This window comes from Pocillopora verrucosa, chromosome 3 (assembly GCF_036669915.1).
Source record: "Pocillopora verrucosa isolate sample1 chromosome 3, ASM3666991v2, whole genome shotgun sequence".
NCBI lineage: Eukaryota > Metazoa > Cnidaria > Anthozoa > Scleractinia > Pocilloporidae > Pocillopora > Pocillopora verrucosa.
In genome coordinates, this window is record NC_089314.1 from 9266666 (window position 1) to 9289467 (window position 22802).

Sequence of the window (22802 nt, forward strand, 5' to 3'; positions counted from 1 at the left end):
ATCTTCTGTACCACGCTAGTTCATGAACTGAGCAAGAGTACTGAATTTACAGCTGCTTGGAATCAGCTGATTAACCCTTAAATTCCCAAGATCCCATTAGTAATTCTCCTTACTGTCTGCCAAACAATTCTTCTGATGTTACATCTGAGAATTAAGTATTGTATCAACAAATAATCCCCTAATTGGTACTTTTCTTGGTTCTCATCACCAGTCCTCTTGATTTTGTATTGATATTGTAAGGAGAAATTCTGTCTCGGTCACTCATGGGAGTTAAAGGGTTAAAACTAACCACTTTAAGTTGCGCTACTGTTGAATATCAAGCCTACATATAGTTAAGGATACGATCCTTTTTTTGCCAAATTTACTCGAAATCGCTGACCATTATCTTCTGCCTTAATATAAATAACGGCGAGACATGAAGTAACGTTTTTTTCGTCGATAAATTTTACCTTTAGTCGTAATTCTCGATGAAATAAATAGCGAGTGAAAGTCAACGAAATTTACCTTTTAGCTGGACGCACGTATCAGTTATGACGTCACTTTCCCGCCTTTGTGACGAAGGTAGTTTTTGCAGTCTCACCAACACAGCGGTCAGATTATTGCATATGCGCACTATGACGAATAACATGGAAGTTCAGAGGGAGAGGTAGTATTCGCTGTCTCTAATGAGAGTTCGAAGTTTCTAAGACAGAGACATACGTAGTTTTTTTGGACTTTACCCGCTATGTGTTAGTTTACACTCTTGTACTCTTTTTCTGCACTTTGCACGGCGGCGTGATTTAGTCGTTCATGGACTTGACCGTGCAGACTGCAACGTATTCTTTGTTGTGTTCGTGGTGGAGTTGCCGGTAATCACCGAGGGAAATGTGTTAAAAAAGGAAGAACCAGAGCCACACAAGATATTTTTGACGATCACAGGTCTATGTTTATGGTGGACAATGGACTGTGCAGCAAGGGTAGAGGAAATTTTCGGTCACATTCCATATCGATCACCGAAACGGAGCGTCCGCGTTAAAAACAGTTGGCATATTTCATAATTAAATAAAGGCGAGATTTAATCTTACTCTAAAATCCTTTTTTCATTTGTCGGTAAAGTTTCCGCACAGCCCCAAACTAATGTAAAACAAATATGTTTTCCCAATGGAAATGTATTGTTTTTTTCGTTGTTTTCTCTAGTCAAGAACTGAGGGCCGTGGGGAAATTTTACCCTTTTGTTTAACGCATTGCAATAGTTGCAAATTTAATCTTCTTTTTCTTACTTTACGCCAAACACGCGTACGGAAATCCCTCGTATGCTTTCAAATTGTCCTGCATGCACGGTGTTTGAACGCTGTGTTTTCATTAAGTCACCGGGGAAACTAGTAATCGCACGCAGTATTCAAAATGGCGTCTTGCCAAATAAACATATCTGACGTGGATATTATTTACATAAAATCGAAATATTCAGAAAAGTGAAAGTCTTTGCAAGGAATAAACAATTATCCTAACAAATTTCTAAAGAGAAAAGTGGAAGAGATTCGATTGCATTTGATTTCCCATTTTCGAAGAAGCAATTTCTCGGCAAGGGAAGCTATTTTAGCGATGACTCGCATGAGTTCGTATATGCAAATTAAATAAAATGATCGTTCATCCCAGAAGTCAAATTTTGATAGAAACGCCTAGAAGTTTTCGTTTAGACATGGAGTATGGCTTATGAAAAGCGGGCATTTTGGCTCGTTCTACGAGTTTGGCATGTGTCCTCGATCTGTCTTCACTGTCAACACTCCATTTGCGCGGCTGAACACGTGTTAGGCCAACAGAAGGCGAGCGTTCACCATTCAAGCAACAAGTCGGCAGGTAAGTGCAATAAGTCTCAAAGATTTGTACCATGCATTTACGTTTTTTTGAAATTGTAGAATATTCAAGGTTGTGACATGATTCTGTCGTAAGAAAAGAAGTTAACAATAGCGAAAGATCTTCGGAATCGGCGGTGTTCTGAACTGTTTTGCACATGAAAAGGTTAGTTGCTTTTTCGAAAGACAATCATATTGGTATTCTCTTCATAATTGTTTGTGTCGAGCGCTTCCGCCTTTTGTTTGACTCGCTGAAGGAGAATGAAGTATCCTTTTCCAACATGAAATACAGCGGCTCACAGTTATGGTGTTGTTAAAGCACAACATTTTCGGGACACAACGATTTGTAAAGAATTTGTAAACGTACAGGTACCTGTTAAATGAACAACTAATTTTGAAATTTACCGAACGGGTTAAAACATGCTGCGTGATATCTATGAAGCTCAGAGATTTACCTTTGGACTTGATAGTTTTATTTCTAATTTCAAGAGTGTTCTGCTGTTTTTGGAAAAACTTGGCCGAGCTTCACTGTCAAACTACTGTCAGGAACTTTTAAGTCACGCTGTAAAATGTATCACACCAGAATTGGAACCCTTTTGAATGGGATGCACCTGCTTGGTGTCTGGTGTTTATTTCTAAGTCATTGATGTTAACCCTGTAACTCATAAGATCTGATGGTTAATTCTCCCCTCTTGCTGCTGCACATTTCTCTGTAAAGGAGAGTTTTTTGTTAGATCAAGAAAAAAACTACCTGATAAGTTTGAGTAAATCTCATTACCTATTTGCTGGATATTGTATAGATGTTATTAGAGAACATTTACAGGTTAACACACTCAGCGAGTGAATTATCAGGATGTACCTGCCCAAGTTCAGTCAAACCATAAATGAGAAATTTCAAAACTACACAAGGCTTTGCTGAGTGTGGTATGTAAAATTTTGAGTTCATTGTTTGTGAATGAGTACAGGTAAATCCTGATAATCCATGAGCAATGAATGCATTAATAGTTTTTTTATTCAAATTAAATACACGGCGCAAAGAAACACAACACACAAAAACACCTCAACCAGCTTGAACGAAAATTTAGAATTTGTAACCTAACTTTTCAAAACAGATATTCCCCAAGCAGTTGCTTTCTTGGTGTTTATAGGGATTGCATCATCAATAAGAGAAGCAATGTCTGCATCTGACAAATTGACAAACTTTGAGTCGGTGGAAGCTGTGGTGTGATGACAGTGGTGTGTTGAATTTACACCACAGCTATTACACCATGATAATGATGTCATGGAGGTTGTTTTTGTCACAACCCAGTATCACGTTGTAAAAATCAGCCAATCAGAAAATCAGAATTTGTACAGTGAAAGTGAAAGTTGAATAAAAATTATATTAATCACCCCTGAGAGTTGAAAGTTAAGGAAATTATAGGAGAAGTTGTGGGAAATTCACTGTCTGTGAATGTTAAACTTTATGATATTTGGATGGGGGATGTTCAACTCATTTAACAGCCTCAATTTTTCATTTGTTAGTGGTTGTGTTGTCAGTAGTGTTTGTGAGGGGTTCTAACTAGCTTTTAGAAAATGCAATAGTTTCAAACTCTTTTACAAACCAGTAAATGTAATTATCTTGAGCACTTGTCCCCATGGAAAATTTTGCTACATTGGGGATCTAAGAGTATCCATTTCTGGAGGCAGACTGAATAGAAAAAGGAAATCCAGATTCAAAAAAAGGGAACGAGTCATGTTCACACTCAACCACTTTCAATTTTTTGAGGAGCAATCAACAGCAATAATTAACATCCTTGTTTTAATTTCACCTAATTGGTACAGAAAATACAAGAACAACAAAAACAACAATTTATTTGTAATTTATTGACAAACATTACACAACTATCCTTAGCTATCTAACCCATGAGCGTTTGATTTTTCCAACAGTATCACCTCTGAATGGGTGTGGACAGAACGTGAGGTTGGCCATGGCCTACCCTATGGCCTACCCTGTGGCCTACCCTATGGCCTACCCTGTGGCCTACCCTATGGCCTAAAGGTGGTCAGATTTCTAAAAACATAAAAATAAAATCAGTAAGAGTTGAACGAGTACGCTGGCGTACAATTCTATGTCTCTAAATAGGGTATACTAAAAAGTCACTATCACGATTTTGAACGTCGGAGTAATAACGGTAGGTTAAGGGGAAGGGGAGAGGGGAGAGGGGAGAGGAGGGGCCAATATTGCGTGGTCGCTGAGGATATCCACAATGGCGGCTTCACGATCTATACAGGCTGCCAGCTAGTAATATATAGTGGAGTGCTAGTATAAAAGTGCAATGAACGGTGTTATATCGAACAACATATCCAGGTAAGAAAATGCAAACAGTACGTGCCAGGCCAATTTTTTAAAGTGCCTCTTTATTGCTGTAGAGTATTGAATTTGCAACAAGCACCCCGGGACACATGCATCGCCGTCATAAACGTTTCACAAACTTTACTTGCTTCTCTTACTGAAGTGTTGTAGTATAACAATACAAGTGGTATATTAAGCTGTCCTCTGTGCAACAGGAAGTTCATTTGGGATACTATATTGCATGACATTGTGACAAAAAGATATAGCACATAGAGTAATTGAAAAATTTAACAATCTGTTTAATAATTTTTCTTTTCTTTTTATATCTCAAAATAAATGTCCTAAAGTTAGTTAATTAACTAATTATTCGACTCTTACTGATTTTATTTTTTATGTTTTTAAAAATCTGACCACCGGTAGGCCATAGGGTAGGCCACAGGGTAGGCCATGACTTACACCATAGCTTAGGCCATGGTCTACCCCACGTTTTGTCCAGACCCCCTCTGAATCAAACATTAAGGTCATGGGAATGAAGGAAATGATTACCAATTCAAGAACCTCTCGATTGTTATACAAATTCTCTTTGTAAGTTCTATAGGAAACTCTCAGAGAACAATGTGGAAACTTGCTAACTGATGTTAGGTTACAAAGGGTTAACAAATAGGAATGCAGAGAGAGTAAGTGTTAAGTGTACCAAATTCAGTAGAGTGATTTAATTTTAGAGTCATGTATTGATTATTATTTCCAGGGTTATATTTAGAAACTTCAAACGATGTGACAATCAGAGTGGGGAAACTACTTCAGTTGAACTGCAGTATAATTGGAGCAGTTAATTCCTCTCAGTTATCCTGGTATCATGGGAATCAGAGTTTGTCCAATCACACAACAAAACTGAGTAATGAAACCATTCAGTTGATAATAGAGCAGGTGGACTGGATTAACAATGGAAGTTACGTGTGTAAAGAAAAAGGGAAGAATAACATCGTTCAACCCAAGTCTGTCGCAGTGACAATTGGTGGTAAGTAAAAACTACATTTTTCTTACATCATTCTGTCATGTGCTGGGCTCAATTATTCAATATTGTACAGGGAAGGTGTTTGGTAACAAAAATTTCTATAGATAGCTTTGGTAAGTGCTTGATGTTTAATTGATATGATAGTCAGTAAATAGTGGATACTTGGTCAACAATTGGTCACGGGATAGGTGGATACAGCTCTACTGCAACCAGTTGCACTAGAGCTTGTGACCATGATTTCAACCATCCAACCAGACAAACAGTGAGGAAGGAGAATAAAACTGAATAAATTTGTTAAGTGGATCTGTATATTCAAACGGCATGATGTTATTTGCAAAGTTCTATTTACTGTATTTACCTGTGTATAATGTGCACCTGTGTATAATACGCACCCTCATTTTTGACCTCTTTTTTCTAAAAAAAAGGATTTCAAGAAAAACACCAAGAATTAAAACTTCCATTTTACCATTTAATTAACAAGAGCTGGGAATTCATAAATAATATAGTAACAACAATTTCTAACTAGTTGCTACTACAAACATCGTACACACCGAGCACCTACTTAATACAAGCTTTGCCATTCAATAACAGTCAGACGTTTTACAAATGTTGTAACTTGAAGTCCTCATTAATATACCTAAATTCACAACTTCTCACAGCACTGCTGGTAGCTTGAATATCATCACTGCATTGCAATTGCTTTCGATTTAAGTAAAATGTTCAGTGTCTTTAAACAACGAAACCCTCAAATTCTGACTCACAGTCCGATTCAAATAGGTTTTCGATTTGTTCTTAGTTGAATTGTAAACCAATTCATCTTGTGATCCATCCAAATTATTTGTGATCCCACACTTCAGTAAAGAGGCAGTGATCATTTCTGACAGAATGGCTTTCCATGCTTGCGAAATCCACTAACAGATCAGTTCCCCCAAAGCCCTCTTTTGTCATCCAGAGTCGGTAAATTCGCGAATTCCATCAGCCATCCGGTGCTTTCGGACTCCATCTTTAAACAGTTTGTTCAAAGATACATCAAGCAGCTGGAGAAGGAAAGTAAACCCGCCAGGAATCACAGCAAGATCAATGTTCTCGCGTTTGAAGGACACTTTCACAGTATCTATCAAGTCAGCTTCAAATGAGTTGTAAACAAGCAAGCTCTTTCTCCTCTCCAGGCCACCAATCCATGCAATTTTACTTTCTTTGTTGTGTTTTTAACATATGCAAATTAGGACGGGCTTGACAAACAATAGAATCCATGTATAATACACACTGCAATTTTGATGATTATTTTTACAGAAAAGAAGTGCGCATTATACACAGGTAAATACGATATACAATTAATATGTTTTATACACTTAATGCCCTTGTAGATATTCCAAGTCCACCTAGAGATGTATGGGTGAACAATGTGGAGTTTAAAACTCGTATTCATTGGAAGGCCCCATTGTACAGTGGTGGATTAAAACTAAAGTATGCTGTCAAAGCAAGATGTGCATTTAATACATCAAGTTTAAGTGCTGATCAGCTGTGGGAGTGTAAAAAAGATTTCTTGTGTGAAAGTCATTTCCAACAAGAACCAGGAGCAGGATCTGATAGTTTTTTTTGTGATGTTTATGAGGTCCTTTCCTACCACCCATACTCTGCCTATGTTGAGGCTATAAATGACTTAGGAACTGGTGTAAGCAATCCTGTGGAATTCACCCAGAACCTCATGTTTGATCCACTTTTAAGTGAGTACTAGCGGCAGTTGCTGCTACCAAGATAATATTCTGTGATTTTACATGTGTTGCCTATCATCATGATGATTATAATTTGTTTTGTGAATGCTCAGGGTATATGTTAATTATTAATCATGAGAGATGGGTGGCCTGACATACAAGTTCTGACAGAGGTTCTGACATACAAGATATTTTACAGTATCTCACATTGCCTCTCCTTACCCAGGACTAAACATGGGTACAGGTAAATTGTCTGAGAAACCCAGCTGACAAAGAACTGGGGGAACTGCAAAAGTTAATGGGAAAGGACTTGCATCCTGATTCTGGAGAAAAGTAATTTGCTTCTGATCACTGCAAGCTACACTGTATGAAGAGTGGAATAAGTTTTAGGATCTTTTGTGCTACTTGGCTCAAGTGCAGACTCTATTAACCCATTATCAATTAAGCAGTAATTATTTTGCAATTGAATGTGTGTGATTGTGTAGTTGGATTGTCTGGGTTAGGGCACTCCCTAAAAAGTACTGTTGTTAGTATTAGTGAATGACGTTTTGACAACCTGAGTCATCTTCAGGGTAGAGTAAATGGCAAGTAAGTGTTATAATGAAGTCACTTGAGGTCTTCAATGATGACTTCCACTCAGGTTGTCCATCAGTGTCAGTCACTACTGCCAGTGCCAGCAGCAGTCCATCTCAGGACTTCCCTCACCCAGATGCTGAATCTTATTATGTGATCGGACAGTTGTTGATAGCCCTGTATTTATAAATTTTGGTATCCTTTGGAATGCTATTAATAGCAATTTTTTTTTTATTTTGACTGAAATGGTCTAACATCCAGCATTATTGTACTACATTATTGAATCAGATACTTTTACATCAGAAATATCATTTAGCACATTAAGTTAGCATTGAGAAACTTTGACATTCAGAATTTGCCAGATAATAATCTCAAAATACAACTTTGTACTGTCTTGTAGACATATTTAGTTCTGGTGAGACATTATGCGATGAGTTACAATAATATTTTACCATTGTTCTGTTATATATTCAGCCACTCCTTTGCCTACAGCATTCTTGGATGCCAGGGAAGTGCCTCCCCCTGTTACAGTGAAATTGAGATGGAAAGATTCCAGAATGTTTAAAAATCCAGAACTTCTTGTTAAGTACACCATCATGTACCACAGAGAAGGAGACAGTTATAACAAGGTGAAAAGTTTTGCCTTCATGTAGTCATACCCTCCCCTTCCCCAGGACAAACGGAGGCTCCTTTCTGTATCTCCAAGGGGGGGGGGAGGAAGGTTAGGCTACATGTATGTATGCACTATGAAAATTCTTACAGTACAACTGCTACTGTAACTAGCACAATCCCAGAATCCTTTCAACACTTGATTGGAAATTGCTTCAATCAAGGTCCGTGTAGTTTAATTACATATTAGCCCATAAATTACATGAATAGAAAAGAAGATCTCAGAGAGACAGCAGAGGAACAACCAAGAAAGTTAACTTTCCTCATTCCTCGTAAGAATTTTGTTTGCTATTTATTACTATCTCTATTTTTTTGCTGTTATAGAGTAAAACAATAGATTCCCGAACGAATACTTTGATAACTGATTTGGTTGGTTTATCCTGGTATCATTTCTACTTGATGGTACGGTATGGTATGAAATCATTTGATGACAACACAACTTCATACGGTATCGACAGTGAAGCGGTTGAACGAAAATTCAGGACCAAGATTTCAGGTAATGAGGGTGAAGTCGTTTTCTAATTGAGGGTTTACATTTTATTGGTTATACTGGTTAATTATTAGAAGTTGTAACTTCGTGGGCTAATAGAATCATGATTTAGCTTGGTTTTTAAGCTGTATGAATTAAGCTCAAAACTTATCCAAATTAAATGGAACACTTTCAAGAACATGAAAAAGATATCAGTGCTAATAGTGGTTCCTAATATTGAATAAAAAGAAAAACCGCTCCAATAGAAACTATGCTAAGTGTGATTTTTGAATGGTACCGTTATGTTTCTGTCGCCGACGGGTACATGATTATATGGAACGAATTTAAAATAAAAACTGCACTCCTTCTTAATATTGGCAGCGGTTAGAACGATTAAGTTTATTTCATTTTCGCTCGTCATTTTTTTGTTTAGAAACATCACAAAATCATGTGGCGGTTATTTTAGATGTGAGTGGTTCTAGTAGAATTTTAGCGTTAAACTTTAAATTATCTCTTTAGTGGTAATTACTAACAGCAAAATGTGGTATGATTTTTCCACCAATCGGAACGTTCGCATACCTTTACCCTTTGGCTCCTAATTTCCTTCAAAGCATCCAATATCTCCTTGCAATATCATGTCTGAATCATATTTTAAGGTTACATGAAAAAGGGAAGTGATCAACAACCAGAGAAGCTCTTGATTGTTAAAAAAATTCTTCTTATCAGCCCCTTAGGAAGTGTCTAGAGAAAAAGTTCGGCGAATATGCATACTGATGCTGGTTGTAAACCTAGCAGGGTGTAAAGGGTTACCAACGGAAAGCTATTTCGAAATATCAAGAGGTCCAGCAAATTAACATCACTTTGTGTGGAACATCGAGCTCTGACAATTTTCTTTTTTCCCATTTCAGCACCAAAGCCCCCGGTAATATCGAACTGCAGTTCTTGGAGTAATCTAAATTCTAAGCCTGCCCTGACAGTCACCTGGGTTGTAAGTTCCCTCTGTTTTTTTTAATTTCTTTTAGCTCGAGTTCTTGATTGATTGCTGGGAAAAAAGTCTATTTTGTTGGGAATGCATTCTTTTTGTTGTGATATACAGTTATAAACAACCAGGTAGCTCGCAAGCAGGCGGCTCTCTACGGGTAGCCGGATTCGAGACGAGTCGGGGAGATGTTTTCCGGGGGTCTGGCACTATCAGTGTTAGACCCCTTGCAGACCTCCCGCTGGCTCGCGTTGTTCAACGCTTCATACTTTCCCGCCGGCGGAGAAACGCTTGTGCCGAAATGCTGATGATACGTGCCTGCTAGCAAGCTAGCGATCAGTTAAATTGCTCAGGGTAATACAGAGATACGTGTGCCCTGATTGGTCGAGAATTTCGTTTGTGTTCGTCGTGGCGGCATTCAACGGCTGCAGCTTCGAGTTGGTTATGCTCAGGTGAATCGTCTCTTGATTCTAGGTTCCAAAAGCGGAGTATTTCAATGGCCCATTGAGGAATGCTGTCGTACTTTACCGTTGTCAGAGAGGAAACCAGTTAATCTCAGGAAATATAACCACCAATAATGGTAGCATTCACAGTGTGGTCATTCCTGCTCTTAAGCCGTCTGACAGATGCAATGTGCAGATGAAGCTGTGTAATGAACCGGGTCAGCTATGCAGTGTTGTTAGCGGAATTTGCCGCACTGGGGGCGACACAGAAGGTATGGGTTGACTAAAATAACCGCAGAAAGTAAACAGAAGGTCGTAAGCCCAGTGGCTCGCACCAACGGAGCTTGTTACCTTTTCCTCCAGCATGAAGATCATACAGTAGTCAGAGATTTTGTTGTTATTTTGTTTTTGATTGTTTTTTTTTTTTCCGTTGGGGCACAGTTTTCCGGTTCGTAGCGACAGTGAGCTAGTTTTGGCGATTTTCTGTTCAAGGAGTAGAACCCTGACAACAGAGGAAACAAAGCAAAAATTCCTCAGAGAAAAACTTCTTTGTACACTTTTTTAAACCGTTACCCATGGTGTTCACCCAATTCTATGCCCAGTCTCCTTTTCCATTTTCTTTCTTTTTTTTCCTATGATTAATTCTACCTGTGTTCTTCCTTTTTCAGTAAGTTCTGTGCCGCCATACAAGGTTTCTAAAAAAAACCTCGCCAAAACAATATTGATCGCCGTGGCAGGAGCAGTTGGAGGAATTTTTCTGGTGTTTGTCGTCTTCATGTGCTATAGGTGAGGTCGATTATTCTTTACGGATGAGGGTAGGGAAGGGGGGTCGTTGTTCACTATCGGTGGGCATAAAGTTATGTAAGGGATACTGTGTTTGTAATCAGGTGGAGGCATAGGTGGTATCTCGTTGAGTCATGTTTTAATTCAGTGAGAGAGGAAATTGCAATTTCAAATTTTCAAATTTATTTCACTTGAACTCTTTCCTACAGAAATCGTCCAAGAGGAAACAGAAGACCTCCTTTGGGAGCTGTTCTGGTAAGAGGGAAAGAAAACCATAAATAACCCATATCATGTGTGTGAATAGATTTCAAATCGTAAATGTTAAGCTTGGTTGTAGCGTCATACATTTACGATAAATGATAAAAGGTTTCTCAATTTTTTTTTCACGACCGAACCCAAAGTACACTACACCTCTTAACTCTTGACCCTTTAGAGTGACCTACATCTAATTTCTCCTTACAATATCATCCCCGAATTACACACTAAGGTCACGAGATTAAAAGAAATTATCACCAACTAAAGAAGCTCTTGATGTTTAAACAAATTCTCCTTGTCAGCACCTTAGGGAATGTCTAAAGAAAATTATGGAGAGTATGCATACTGATGTTACGGTATAAAGGGTGACTATAATTAACACTATCACTATCTGACGATACATACCTGACTACAGCTAAAACATGGAGACATCTCCATTCCACCCTCGTCAAAATCCTTTCTATTTTCGTGGTATCTTGTTTTTTTTTTTTGTTTTTTTTTTTGTTTTTGAATTTTCTTTTTGTTTGTGATCGGTTTCCAAATGGTATTGAACTCGAATTACTACAGGGTCAAGTTTACGCGCGCTCACGCTGATGGGACGTGGCCAATCTTCACAGCGTTTCATAACATTACAAAAAGAGTGTGACTTCTACTGTTTATCGTTAACTGTTTTCTAACCCTTAAATCTTCACATCAGTATGCATATCCTTCTTTCTGTTCTCTATATATTTCCTATGGTGCTGACAAGGAATCTGTTCAACACTCAAAACCTTTTCTGTTGGTGATCATTCCCTTTATTCTCATGACCCAAATGTTTGATTCAGGGGTGATATTGTAAAGAGAAATAAGATGTTAGTCATTGTTAGAGATTGAGAGCGTTGAAATGGTCGACAACAGGCCACCGTAAAAATTCAGTACGTTGTCTTCATCAGACATCAGTAGTTGCTAAATTAGAAGAATTTCTGTTTTTTTTTTTTTTTTCTTACACAGGATATGCCCCCAATTCATGGCTATGACGAGATCGAGGAGTCTTTGGATGATGGAAACTACGATCGATTAGAAGTAAATTAAATGGATCAACTTACTAATGAAGACCAACCAATGGCAAGAAAGAAAGTCGACTAGACTAGACTAGTAGACTAGAAAAGCAGCGGTGACTATACTGAAGTAAAGGGGTGTGGTATTTTATGTACGTAAGTATTTTGGGGAAAATAAGACATTGTTCTCCTCTGCGCACTGCGCATGCCTGCCCGTCGGTAACAATTGCTTCTTTTCTCGTGATAGTTTCGGCTGTTAAACTCAAGTAAATAATCATCGTCGAGGTACCAGTGCACACCAAAATAGACCGTTTCCGAGATGTGCAAAGCCTCTGTTTTAAACCGAGGCTGTGTCTGGGGCCTTTGATCGGGAAATGATCATGTAAACACCATGCAAATAAAACTCTTTCCCGTAAGAAAGGTTTTGCAATGGGCCTCGTTTGAAACTGAGAGGTATTAGAACTCGGAAATCGCACCTTAACAATACCGCAAAAGAACGCATGGCATATTTTTGGACTCTTCCGGGTAGAACTTCGGGTAGAAAACTTGACGAGTTTACTGGCCGTGAACTGAGGAAATTTTTGTTGCAATGGAGTAAGAATGCGCTTAGGAGAATGGAGAGCCTCAAATTCCCCAGACAACGTCCGTATGGGCGCACTGATATATAATAGGTGGGAAAAAATATAGCAGATACGGCAGAAAACGGCACAGTAGCTTTGCAAAAGACTGGCAAAGGCCGGGAAAAAAAAAAAGGAAAAGGGCTTTGAAATGTAAATAAATGAAGAAGGAGATAGTTGTTCCACATAAAGCACATCAAATTTAAAGATAATTCGACGCTGTTTATTCGTAAACGTAACTAGTACGTACTTGATGAAAATCACATAACAACACACTGGATAAGGTTTGAAACGAGAAGCGTGCCTTTAAGTTGAGTACAGATAACAAAATAGCCAATAAACATTTGGTTGCACGAACAACTTTTCACCGAATTGGATGTAAACATTCACCACTTTCGCCTACATTGAGGTGAATAATTGTTTTAGTGCGTACCTTGCAGAAGTAAAAAAAGTTAGTTTAATTCTGTCAAAATACCGAAAAGTGGTCGGAAATCAAACTCTTGACGCACAATTTTGACTCTTCCGCTGCTTGGAGGTGAAGAATACTTGTTACTCACTTCCAAAAAAACCAATCAGCCTTATTCACCAGTGTAGTATATATTATTACCTAGTGTAATACCTATATTTATTTTCTTCATCTCAGAAATAATGAACGTAGTGCATTACACAGTACACAGATGTCAATAGACATGAGTTCATTCGACCAGCCCAGAATTTTCTTTCAGTTGCATCAGGTGTCTTAGATTTTCTTGCCATAAAAATTGGCAGAGTATACAATACTAATTTTTATAAAAACGGATAGTTACCTTTAATTTTCAAAGGAAAAGGGATCAGAGTAAAATTAGATATGTGCAGCAAATGAATGAAACAAGAGCACATGATAATTCATGGTTGGCTTACGATACCTATTATAATTGTAGGGAGCCGATTTAATCGATTTCGATTATTTGTAACAAAGAAATGGGATTAATATTAAAGGAAAGCTTCCAATATGAAAATCGTCACTGCTTTCTATTTCTAAGAACAACTCGACGGATTTGATTGTTGAGCAAAGTAGCGGTGCACATCCAGAGCCATTCGGGACAAAAACTAACAAACCAACCCTAAAGATAAAACAACAAAAACAAAAACAAACAAAAGAGATATGAAAGGCAATTTCAATTATGCGAATGAATAGATAAGAAAAATCATCAACAATGCACCGTTGGGCTTTCCAAGGCCAGGGATGGCTTGGGCATGTTGGTTTGGTAATACAAGTTGGTTTTTGTGTAATACAAGAGTTGTAAAGTTCTCTAGAGGTTGCGGAGAGTTGTGGGTGCAGATAACAACAAAAAAAAAACCAAACAAACAAACAAATGTGCTTAAAAATATTACAAATAAACTCTTGCGATCATTAGAAGGTCATCATCAGAGTGTAAAGGGAACATTTATGGCTCGCCTTAAAGAACTAAATTAACACAAAAAATTAGAAAATCAATAAAATAGAAAGTTTTCCCAGTTTTATATTGTGCCTAACAGCACCTCTGCTTGGTTTTGTTATTTTGTTTTTCTTTGTTTGTTTTTTTCTAACCAGAAGTAAATCTCTCATTAGTTTCAGAGGCAAAATAAAGTGTGAATCCCCATTCAGTAACTAAAATAATTTTGTTTCTTCAATGAATTCCAAAATTAGCCAGGCATGCATAAGTTGAAGTTCCTTAAAAAGAAAAATACCGAAAACCAAGACCACCGCTAGGAGCAAAAAAAAAAAAAAAAGAAAAAATTGAGTGAGGCGTTAGATAAAGAATGCGTGAAAAGCTATAGTAGCATGAAAAACTGTAAATAAAATAGTGAAATACCTGAATACCATGACTCCAATAGCCTGTGTTTCGTCTTGACAATCCCAGTGTGTAAAGTGCACTCTTCACGTACGTTTCAGGTGATGGAACAACGATATTAGCTTTTGTACCGTATGTCATGGCTGTGGCCACGTAAAACGGTCTCAGAGACTGGAACAGAGGAAACACCATTTAGCGTTTGTTTCACCAGTTCAATTTCAATAATTCATTTTCTTGTTACTAGTTTTTGTACCGTTTACTTTTCAAATAATTCAGTGTATCACTACATTCCTTTGTGTAATACTACTGGTAATTTTTTTTCCTTGTGCAATAAATTTGAAACTTGAGTGTTATCATCTCTGGAACAATGCATTTCGTTCTAAATTTATCAAGAGGATTTGGTGATACAGGGAAATCAGACTGTGGCTGAGAAATTCGATCATTCTTTGCTAAAACATGAAGAGATACTGAAAAGTTACATGCATATAAACCATCATTGAGATCAAAAGAAGCCAAAAAGGCAAAATATCAAGTATTAATTAGAAACCAATATATTTAAAGAAGAACTACAAGTTTGTCACTTAGAGCAAATTAATTTTCAAATCAATGTTGAAAACAAAATCGTCAACTTTTTTCTTTTTGAAATGCTGTGCTGTTATGGTCGCTGTCATTGGTCCGTAGGTGTGTATAGATGACACAATGTAAAATCAGCCGTGACTCCAAAGATTCGCCCATATTTTTTTAAGAAGATTGTAAAAAAACGGTTGGAGACTTCTTGCGGGAACTTTCTCAACCTCGCTACTAAGGAGATGGGGACATGTAGACACAAAAATATTCAGTTGCTTAAATGTAAAATCATACCTGAACTTCAATCCCTTGCGGGGCATACTCAAAAGCAAGAGCACGCGAAAAACTGTCCACAAATTCCTGTTTGGAACAACAGCAAAAGAGAATGAATTGAGTACGTGAAATGTGCGAGTAATTGGGTAACATATCTTTAATAGTTTAGGTTAATGAGGCGTGGCCACCAAGTGGAAAAGTGGAAAAGCGTTCACCTGCGACTCTTCGAAAGAGAGACTACGCTTAGACTGAAAATAGGCATAAAGAATTAAGGTTGCCGTCAAGAAAACGGAGATTTTTTCAAACTAGTTGTGCTACTGCACACGTTACTTTAATAGATAAACCAGGCTTTCATCCGCAGAACTAACAAGACACTTCAGTTGCCTTATCAAAGGTCTCTTTTCTAGTACAAAGCAAACAAACATACAAAAAAGATGGAAGAACAACAAAGAAACGAGTAATTAAAACAGATATCTGGATCACCAGAGTAGAAAAAAAAACGACACAACAATGAAAAAAAACACAAAAATTATAAATGTACATGATTTTTTTTACCTTAGTTGCAGCATAGACTGTCATCTGGGGTGTAGGCAACTCTCCTGCACTAGACGACATGTTAATAATTGCGCCCCGTTTCCTGAAAGTTGTCACAACATGGTAAGCTACGAAGAATTGGAAAAGTTCTAACTTAACCCTTTAAACCCTAACATCAGTATGCATACTCTCCACACTGGTCTTTATACATTTCCTCGGGCGCTGACAAGGAGAATTTGTTTAACAATCAAGAGCTTCTTAACTTAGTGATCATTTCCTTTATTCTCGTAAGCTACACGAATGATCCAGGAATGATATTATAAGGAGAAATTAGATGCTAGTCACTTTTAGCGGTCACAGGGCTTAGAGGGGAAGATAAATACTGTTACGCCATATCAGAGGTAGTGATCCTCTCTTGGGTGATTGGCATGGAGAGGCTTAGTGAAGGGAGGGGGGCTTATTAGAGAGAGATAATAAGAAAGGGGGGGGGAGATTTGTTGGAGAAGATGGTTTCTTAGAGAGAGGGCTCTGAAGATGAGGGCTCAACAAAGAGGCATGCTTATTAGAGAGAACGTTATTGTAGAGAGGGGCTTATAAGAGGGGGACTATTAGAAAGATGTCAGGTTAATCGTAAAGGGGCTTATTAGAGTGGGGGATTATCAGAGAGGAGGCTTATTGGAGAGGGGACTAATTAGAGAGGGGCTTGTTAAGAAGGAGGTTTGTTAAAGAGGGGGCTTATTAGAGAGGAAACTTATTAGAGAAGGGGCTCATTAGAGAGGAGACTAATTAGAGAGGGGGCTTATTAGAGAGGGACCGGGCTTATCAGAGAGGGGGCCTACCAGAGAGAGGGGGCATATTAGAGAGGGGACTTATTAGAGAAGGGGCTTATCAGGGAGGAACCAGGCTAATCAGAGAGGGGGCTAAATAGAGAGGGGAGTAATTAGAGAAGGAGCTTATTAGAGAGGGAACTAACTAGAGAGAGTGCTTATTGCAGAGGGAGCTTATTAGAGAGGGGGCCTATTAGAGAAGGGAATTATCAGAGAGGGACCAGGCTAATCAGAGCTGCTACTTATTAGAGAGGGACCGTGCCAATCAGAAAGGGGGCTTACCAGGGACTAAGCATATTAGAGAGGGGGCTTATTAGAGAAGGGGCTTATCAGGGAGGAATCAGGCTAATCAGAGGTGGAGCTTATTAGAGAGGTGAGTAATTAGTGAGAGCTTTTTGCAAAGGGGGCTTATTAGAGAGGGGGCCCATCAGAGAGGGGGCCTATAAGATAAAGGGCTTATTAGAGAAGGGGTTTATTAGAGAGGGGGCTTATTAGAGAGGGGGCTTATTAGAGAGGGGGCTTATTAGAGAGGGGGCTTATTAGAGAGGGGGCTTATTAGAGAGAGACCAGGCTAATCAGAGCTGGTACTTATTAGAGAGGGACCAGACTAATCAGAGCTGGTACTTACTAGAGAGGGACCTGGCTAATCAGAGAGGGGGCTTATTAGAGAGGTGCCACACTAATCAGAGAGGGGGCTCATTAGAGAGGCGCTGTGCTAATTACAGAGGGGGCTCAGTAGAAAGGAGACTAAATAGCAGAGAAGGTGCTTATTACAGAAGGGGCTCATCAGAGAAAGGGACTTCTCAGAGAGAGAGGCTTACAGGAGAGAGAAATAATAGATGGGGGATTTATTGAAGAGGAGGGTTGATAAGAGAGAGGGCTTTTAAGACGGGGGCCAATGAAGGAGAGGGACTTATTAGAGAGGCCCTATAAGAGAGGGACTAGGCTTATCAGAGAGAAAGGCTTATTTGGATGTCATGGTAAATGAAGGATTCTGTTTTGCTTGGTTTAAACCGCTTTGTTAAAACTTAACCTAGCCACAGTTTTCCATTGGTCATTCATGCATGTGCTTTCTTTGAACAAAAGACAAGGATGAACCTACCTTTTACACATCTGGGGTAAAACAACATGTGTCATCTAAAAAGGAAACTCTAAAGGTTACCAAGAGCATGACATAGTATGAGGATATTATGAGAAGTTGACAGTTAATACTTTTGTACTAAAGCTGGACAGGTGTAAAGCATACCAAGAAATAAAGTCATTATCATACATTGTTCCAAATAAAGGAAAATTCCAGCTTCTTCATTGGTATTCCTAAGAACCTGGAGCACAATCAAACCACTTATTTGCAGAAATTTTTTTATCATTATTACTTGTCAAATATTAAATAAAACAATTTTAATCAATGTCAAATATTATAAATATTCATTTACATCCAAAGTATCTCAAGATACTTTGGAGTTAATTTAATCAGAGTTACATGTAATATTGTTTTTATTAAGGATACACCTAGGATAGCCGATAGTTATAGGCATTACTATAATTGATAAACTCACAATCTGTCACATGACCTAAAATTAACACTTACCATTATAAGCGAAGTCATGTTAATATTTATCAAGTCAAAAAGTTTCTGCATTTTAAAGAGAAGACAAAAATGTTTGCAGTCTTATTCAGTTTTGAAAAACTGACATGCCATGGGAGTATATGTTATTTTATTTGAGTTCTCAGAACTTTCAAGAAATGGGCCTCTGGTAATGAATTTAGGCGAACGGCTTCTTGCCTGGATAGGATGTTATCCTATCAGGCATTAAGTGAATCAAACAATAGAAGAGAGACAAAAATGGAAAAAAAAAATGATGCATATGATTTAACCACAATGTACTTCAGTGTATAACTTAAAATGTCAAAATGCTGAGGCTGACATTTTTAACAAAGCTAGGAGAATTTAATGTTACCTGTTTGGGAACATCCAAAAAGTATTGTGGATAGTCATACATTACACCAACGTTGTTCACTAAAAAATTGAAAAAAAAAAAGAAGAAAAATGAGAAAAAAAAGAGAAAAGGCGGTGAGAGAAATGGCATAATTCTAACATGCTGAGGCTTTTTAAAACAATGAAAAAAAGGAACTTTTATGCAGATGCCTAGAATTATGACCCATCCCCAGGACTACACCATACGGCAAGCTTAAAGGTGGTAAGCATATATCAACTATATCTCTGCACAAGTAGGATCTACAGAAAATATAGCATGTGGGTCATGCAGTTCACTGTTTCTTACTTGTAATAATTATCATTATTAACCAATGAAATTACACGTCTTCAGAAAAGTAAGTACTGATTGAATGCCTGCCTTGTATTGGTCCTTGATCTCTTAAATTCAATAATGCTGGGTACTACCTTTATAAATATAATTTCTCACCTAAAATGCCTATGTCGAGTCCTTGTAGTGAAGTGGTTATTTTCTGGTAAACATCCTGTGTGGCAAAGTCTATTGGGATGATACATGTTTCAACCTTGCACTCTTTTTCTATAATACAAGAATTGCGACATAAGTTTGTAATATTATAAAGTTAAAAATGATCGAAGAGGAACTACCTCTAGAAAATACTCCCTGGACATTCACACAATTGCTCTGAAAACATATTCTCAGTTGTCATCAATCTAAGATAATTGTTAACACTAATTTCTCCTCCACCCCTTCTCCCCACTTGAATAACCTCTGATTAATGGCATGTTTAAACACTCTTGAATTTTCAGAAATTAGGGTAACTGGGTATGGAAAACCATAAGAGAAATTAGAAAACAAAATTTTACCAATGTTCAATGTGTCAACCAAAACATTTAATCCATAAAAACTTCTTAATATTGTCTTTTATAAGCTATAGCACTAAAAAATTTAAACACCTATTTTTTTTTCACTAACCTATGGTCTCTGCAACCTTTTCCAATTTTTGGGTTGAGCGACTCATCAGAACAACATTCATTCCACATTGTGCCAACTGTCTTGTAAAGAAATTTCACACATTTGTGACAGTTCAGCTCACTTTGAGATAATTAGTGTAGAGGATTCAAGTTTAGTCTTACTCACAAGCCAAGTAACCCACAATGCCAGAGTTCATCTTGTTTTATTGACCAGTTACTGGAGGTATGGAAGTATTTCTCCTAGTCCCCCTCCCCCCCCTCCCTATTCTTCCCATGAACTGTTTGAGGTCATGGCTTTGTATTGTAAAAAACCCCCTTCTACAGCCAAGTTGAGTAAGACCGACCCAAGGGCATGATATGCAAAATAATTTAATTACCTCAGTACTCCTACACAAACCTGGGTAGAGAGAAGCTCAGCAAGAGTTAAGAGTCTTGCGTAATAACTTCACATCCATAAAAGTAAGGGACTCTGATTTTAATTCGTATGAACACCATTATAATTATTTCAAATGCTCACAAATAATGACATTATTACCTCACATGCAAATGATCTTCCTATTCCTTCAGATGCACCTGTAACAACTGCCAAATAAAGAATCCTTGGTTTGAGAAATAAAATCATAGTAATTGCATATCAGTATTGCAATCTACAAAAAATATAATTACACCAAAATATGAAAAAAAAAATTGACTGTCAATAACATTGGTCAACCCCACTCCTCTCTTCTATTTGCTTTTTGACTTTTCTATGCCAGTCTTTCCCTGCAAACTGAGGATTACTACAAACTTCATCAAAGTGTTTTCCTATGCCTGCAAATAGGCCTTTTAGTAAATTCTGGTCCACTCTTTTTAATCAATTAAATAACAACACCTCAGTGTCAGCAGCTAGTGGCAAACACTTAACTGATCTGCAAAGCAATATGGTAAATATCCACAGCTAGCCACCAACACTAAGGTTAATTAAGCTGTTTTTGTACATATGAAAATAGTGAGATGATCTAGCACAAGAGGATGATTTTAACTCATTTATTTGTGCAATGATTGCAATATTTTTATACATATTGGTGCAAATTCTGGTAAGGTTCATGGAGTACAAGGCATAGGGTCAGTCACTGACCATTATCTGACTTGATCTTTTAACCCCTAACAGTGACCAGCATCTCATTTCTCCTCACAACATCACCACTGAATCATACATTTATGACATGAGAATAAACTAAAGAAACTCTTGATTATAAGACAAATTCTCCTTGTCAGCACTTTAGTAAATGTACAGAGAACAGTTGGGAGAATATGAATATTGATGTTGGGGTGTAAAGGGCTAAACAGTCTGCTTATCATTACTTCGAGTTCTCACTAGTTCTGATCGTTGGGATATATTCCTTTCTTCTGATTGCCATGAAACTCTAACCAAAAGATGTCTGAATTTTAAACAAATATATATATGATGCCTCACCTGCCCATCTGCCGCCATATTTGGTACGAAAATTATTCCTTCGCGTGACTTGAGCTAAAAAATATATTCTCATGCCTTTCACGATGTTGAAAGCTAGAGTTAAAGATACTTTGGCTGTCCACAAAAGACCTACAGAAGGCGAGGACAATTAAACAAAAAAGAAAATCTGAGTTCAATCAGCTAATATATTTTATTTCCCGTACAGTACAGTCTCAAAAATGGACTTTTCAACTCATTCAGTCATGCAAAAAACTGCTTGTTCTGTCCAGATTCACGATTTCTTTACCGCGAAACTCCTACGTATTAGTTTCTGAGCTGCATCTAAATATGAAGATATCAAGATGCAAATTATCACCCTGGTATAAACCTACAGCTCTTACTGTCGCATTTGCGAATTAAACCTATATCCTGAAAAATGGTAGGAGTCAATTTTCGACGAAAGATTTACCTAAAAGCGCTAATCCATTTTTTAAGCCAGAGTTATCCAGGTATGATAAAATACACGCCAGATAGTCTTGACCGTGGGCCGCCATATTGAATATGTTCGTACTCCAGATAAAAAAGTAAAAGTTGATAGGAACTGTGGACAAAGGATGGCGGATCTAGCTTTTCTTGGCTAAAATCTTGGTTGGGATAATTAATAGTTATCCATGAATACTGATTCAAAGCTTCATATTCTCCACCTGAATTACAATAAGAGAAAGAACGTACAAAGGATGAAGGTTTGCATCGATTACTATTTTGAAAAGTTTTGTTATGAGAATATTTGTTGTAACATACAGTCGAACCTCCTGTAAGCCACCACCCGAAAAGTTAAGTCTGGATTTTCATATTTTGGGAAATTTGCATATGGTGACCGAACCTTTTCGCCAGCGCTCATCGATACCTTGAATTTTTTCCGCTAAAAATATTTCATGTACTTTCAGGTCTAACTTGGTTGGGAGCTAATATTGAACAGCATGTTTGCAATGTTAGTTCAAGCGTAAATCACACAAACTGTGGCATTTATTGCATACTCCAATTGACATTCTTTGATACTGCTCCGACACAAATTTTCTGTTCAATGCATGTATATGTCTAGCATTATTAAGATAAGAGAGTTTTTTCCTACGAGTGATCAAATCCGCTTTTTTGTTTATCAATTCTTCGAATTCTACTTACGCGGTAAAACTATTTCAGGAAATAGTTCCGATGGCTTTTCTTTTACGACATCTGTTTAGTTTCCGGTCGTGAGAGGTTTTTTCTGTTTAGTTTCCGCTCGTGAGAAGCCGATTTCCTGTCAAGTGGTCGCTTACGAGAGGTTCCATTTATAGTAATTTGACTTGGAAACTTTTGGTATTGTGAAAAACTCTTTGCGGATGGTTGCTTACGAGAGGTAGTCGAAAATGGAGGTTGGACTGTTTACTTATTCCTTTTGTCTCAAGTTTAGTTTAAATATTGTTGACGTCATTTCTCTGATAAATAAGGCACTAAGCAAAGGAAATTTTTGGTCGATTTGTTAAACTGAGAGTCCTTTTTTACTATTTTTAGCCCATGTCTCTCTGTCTCACCAGTGTCCGAAAATCACGTAACATCAAGAATGGATTAGCCCCTGATGACTGATAACAGAGGTATTTTTCAACAATATGAAAACAAAACCGAAGAATCGTCAGATAAAAGATACTTGACATTTGTGAAAAACTA

The 22802-nt window shown here is 37.7% G+C and overlaps 2 protein-coding genes across 3 annotated transcripts; one reads left to right on the plus strand and one right to left on the minus strand.

Moving 5' to 3' along the window:
• Positions 1 to 1462: 1462 nt before the first annotated feature.
• Positions 1463 to 12863, plus strand: LOC131780256 (uncharacterized). The gene is made up of 10 exons (XM_059096877.2): positions 1463 to 1836; positions 4916 to 5185; positions 6550 to 6909; positions 7945 to 8099; positions 8464 to 8635; positions 9517 to 9596; positions 10062 to 10302; positions 10699 to 10816; positions 11023 to 11068; positions 12059 to 12863. Exons 1-10 carry the CDS (start codon positions 1686 to 1688, stop codon positions 12137 to 12139), a joined length of 1674 nt encoding a protein of 557 aa, XP_058952860.2. The 5' UTR covers positions 1463 to 1685; the 3' UTR covers positions 12140 to 12863.
• Positions 12864 to 13686: 823 nt separating this feature from the next.
• Positions 13687 to 21652, minus strand: LOC131780259 (inactive hydroxysteroid dehydrogenase-like protein 1). Of its 2 annotated transcripts, XM_059096881.2 has the most exons (12): positions 21568 to 21652; positions 21120 to 21248; positions 20199 to 20245; positions 19665 to 19740; positions 19161 to 19268; positions 18696 to 18754; positions 18326 to 18370; positions 17840 to 17874; positions 15932 to 16013; positions 15398 to 15463; positions 14558 to 14707; positions 13687 to 13825 (listed from the first exon to the last, which is right to left on the minus strand). In XM_059096881.2, the coding sequence occupies exons 1-12, from the start codon at positions 21650 to 21652 to the stop codon at positions 13724 to 13726; spliced, it is 984 nt and encodes a 327-aa protein (XP_058952864.2). In that variant the 3' UTR covers positions 13687 to 13723. The 2 variants fall into 2 exon arrangements, with proteins under 2 accessions (XP_058952864.2, XP_066019920.1); XM_066163823.1 differs by lacking the exon at positions 21568 to 21652 and having other exon boundaries at positions 20199 to 20262.
• Between the last annotated feature and the right edge of the window lie 1150 nt (positions 21653 to 22802).

Coding starts and splice junctions, on each gene's coding strand:
- LOC131780256 (XM_059096877.2), top strand. CDS start 1,686: ATGGCTTATGAAAAGCGGGCATTTTGGCTCGTTCTACGAGTTTGGCAT. Junction 8,636..9,516: donor ATTCAGGACCAAGATTTCAG/GTAATGAGGGTG, acceptor TTCCCATTTCAG/CACCAAAGCCCCCGGTAATA. Junction 10,303..10,698: donor CACTGGGGGCGACACAGAAG/GTATGGGTTGAC, acceptor TTCCTTTTTCAG/TAAGTTCTGTGCCGCCATAC.
- LOC131780259 (XM_059096881.2), bottom strand. CDS start 21,652: ATGGCGGCCCACGGTCAAGACTATCTGGCGTGTATTTTATCATACCTG. Junction 16,014..17,839: donor TTACCCCAGATGTGTAAAAG/GTAGGTTCATCC, acceptor GACAACTTTCAG/GAAACGGGGCGCAATTATTA. Junction 13,826..14,557: donor ATTGGAGTCATGGTATTCAG/GTATTTCACTAT, acceptor TTTTATCTTTAG/GGTTGGTTTGTTAGTTTTTG.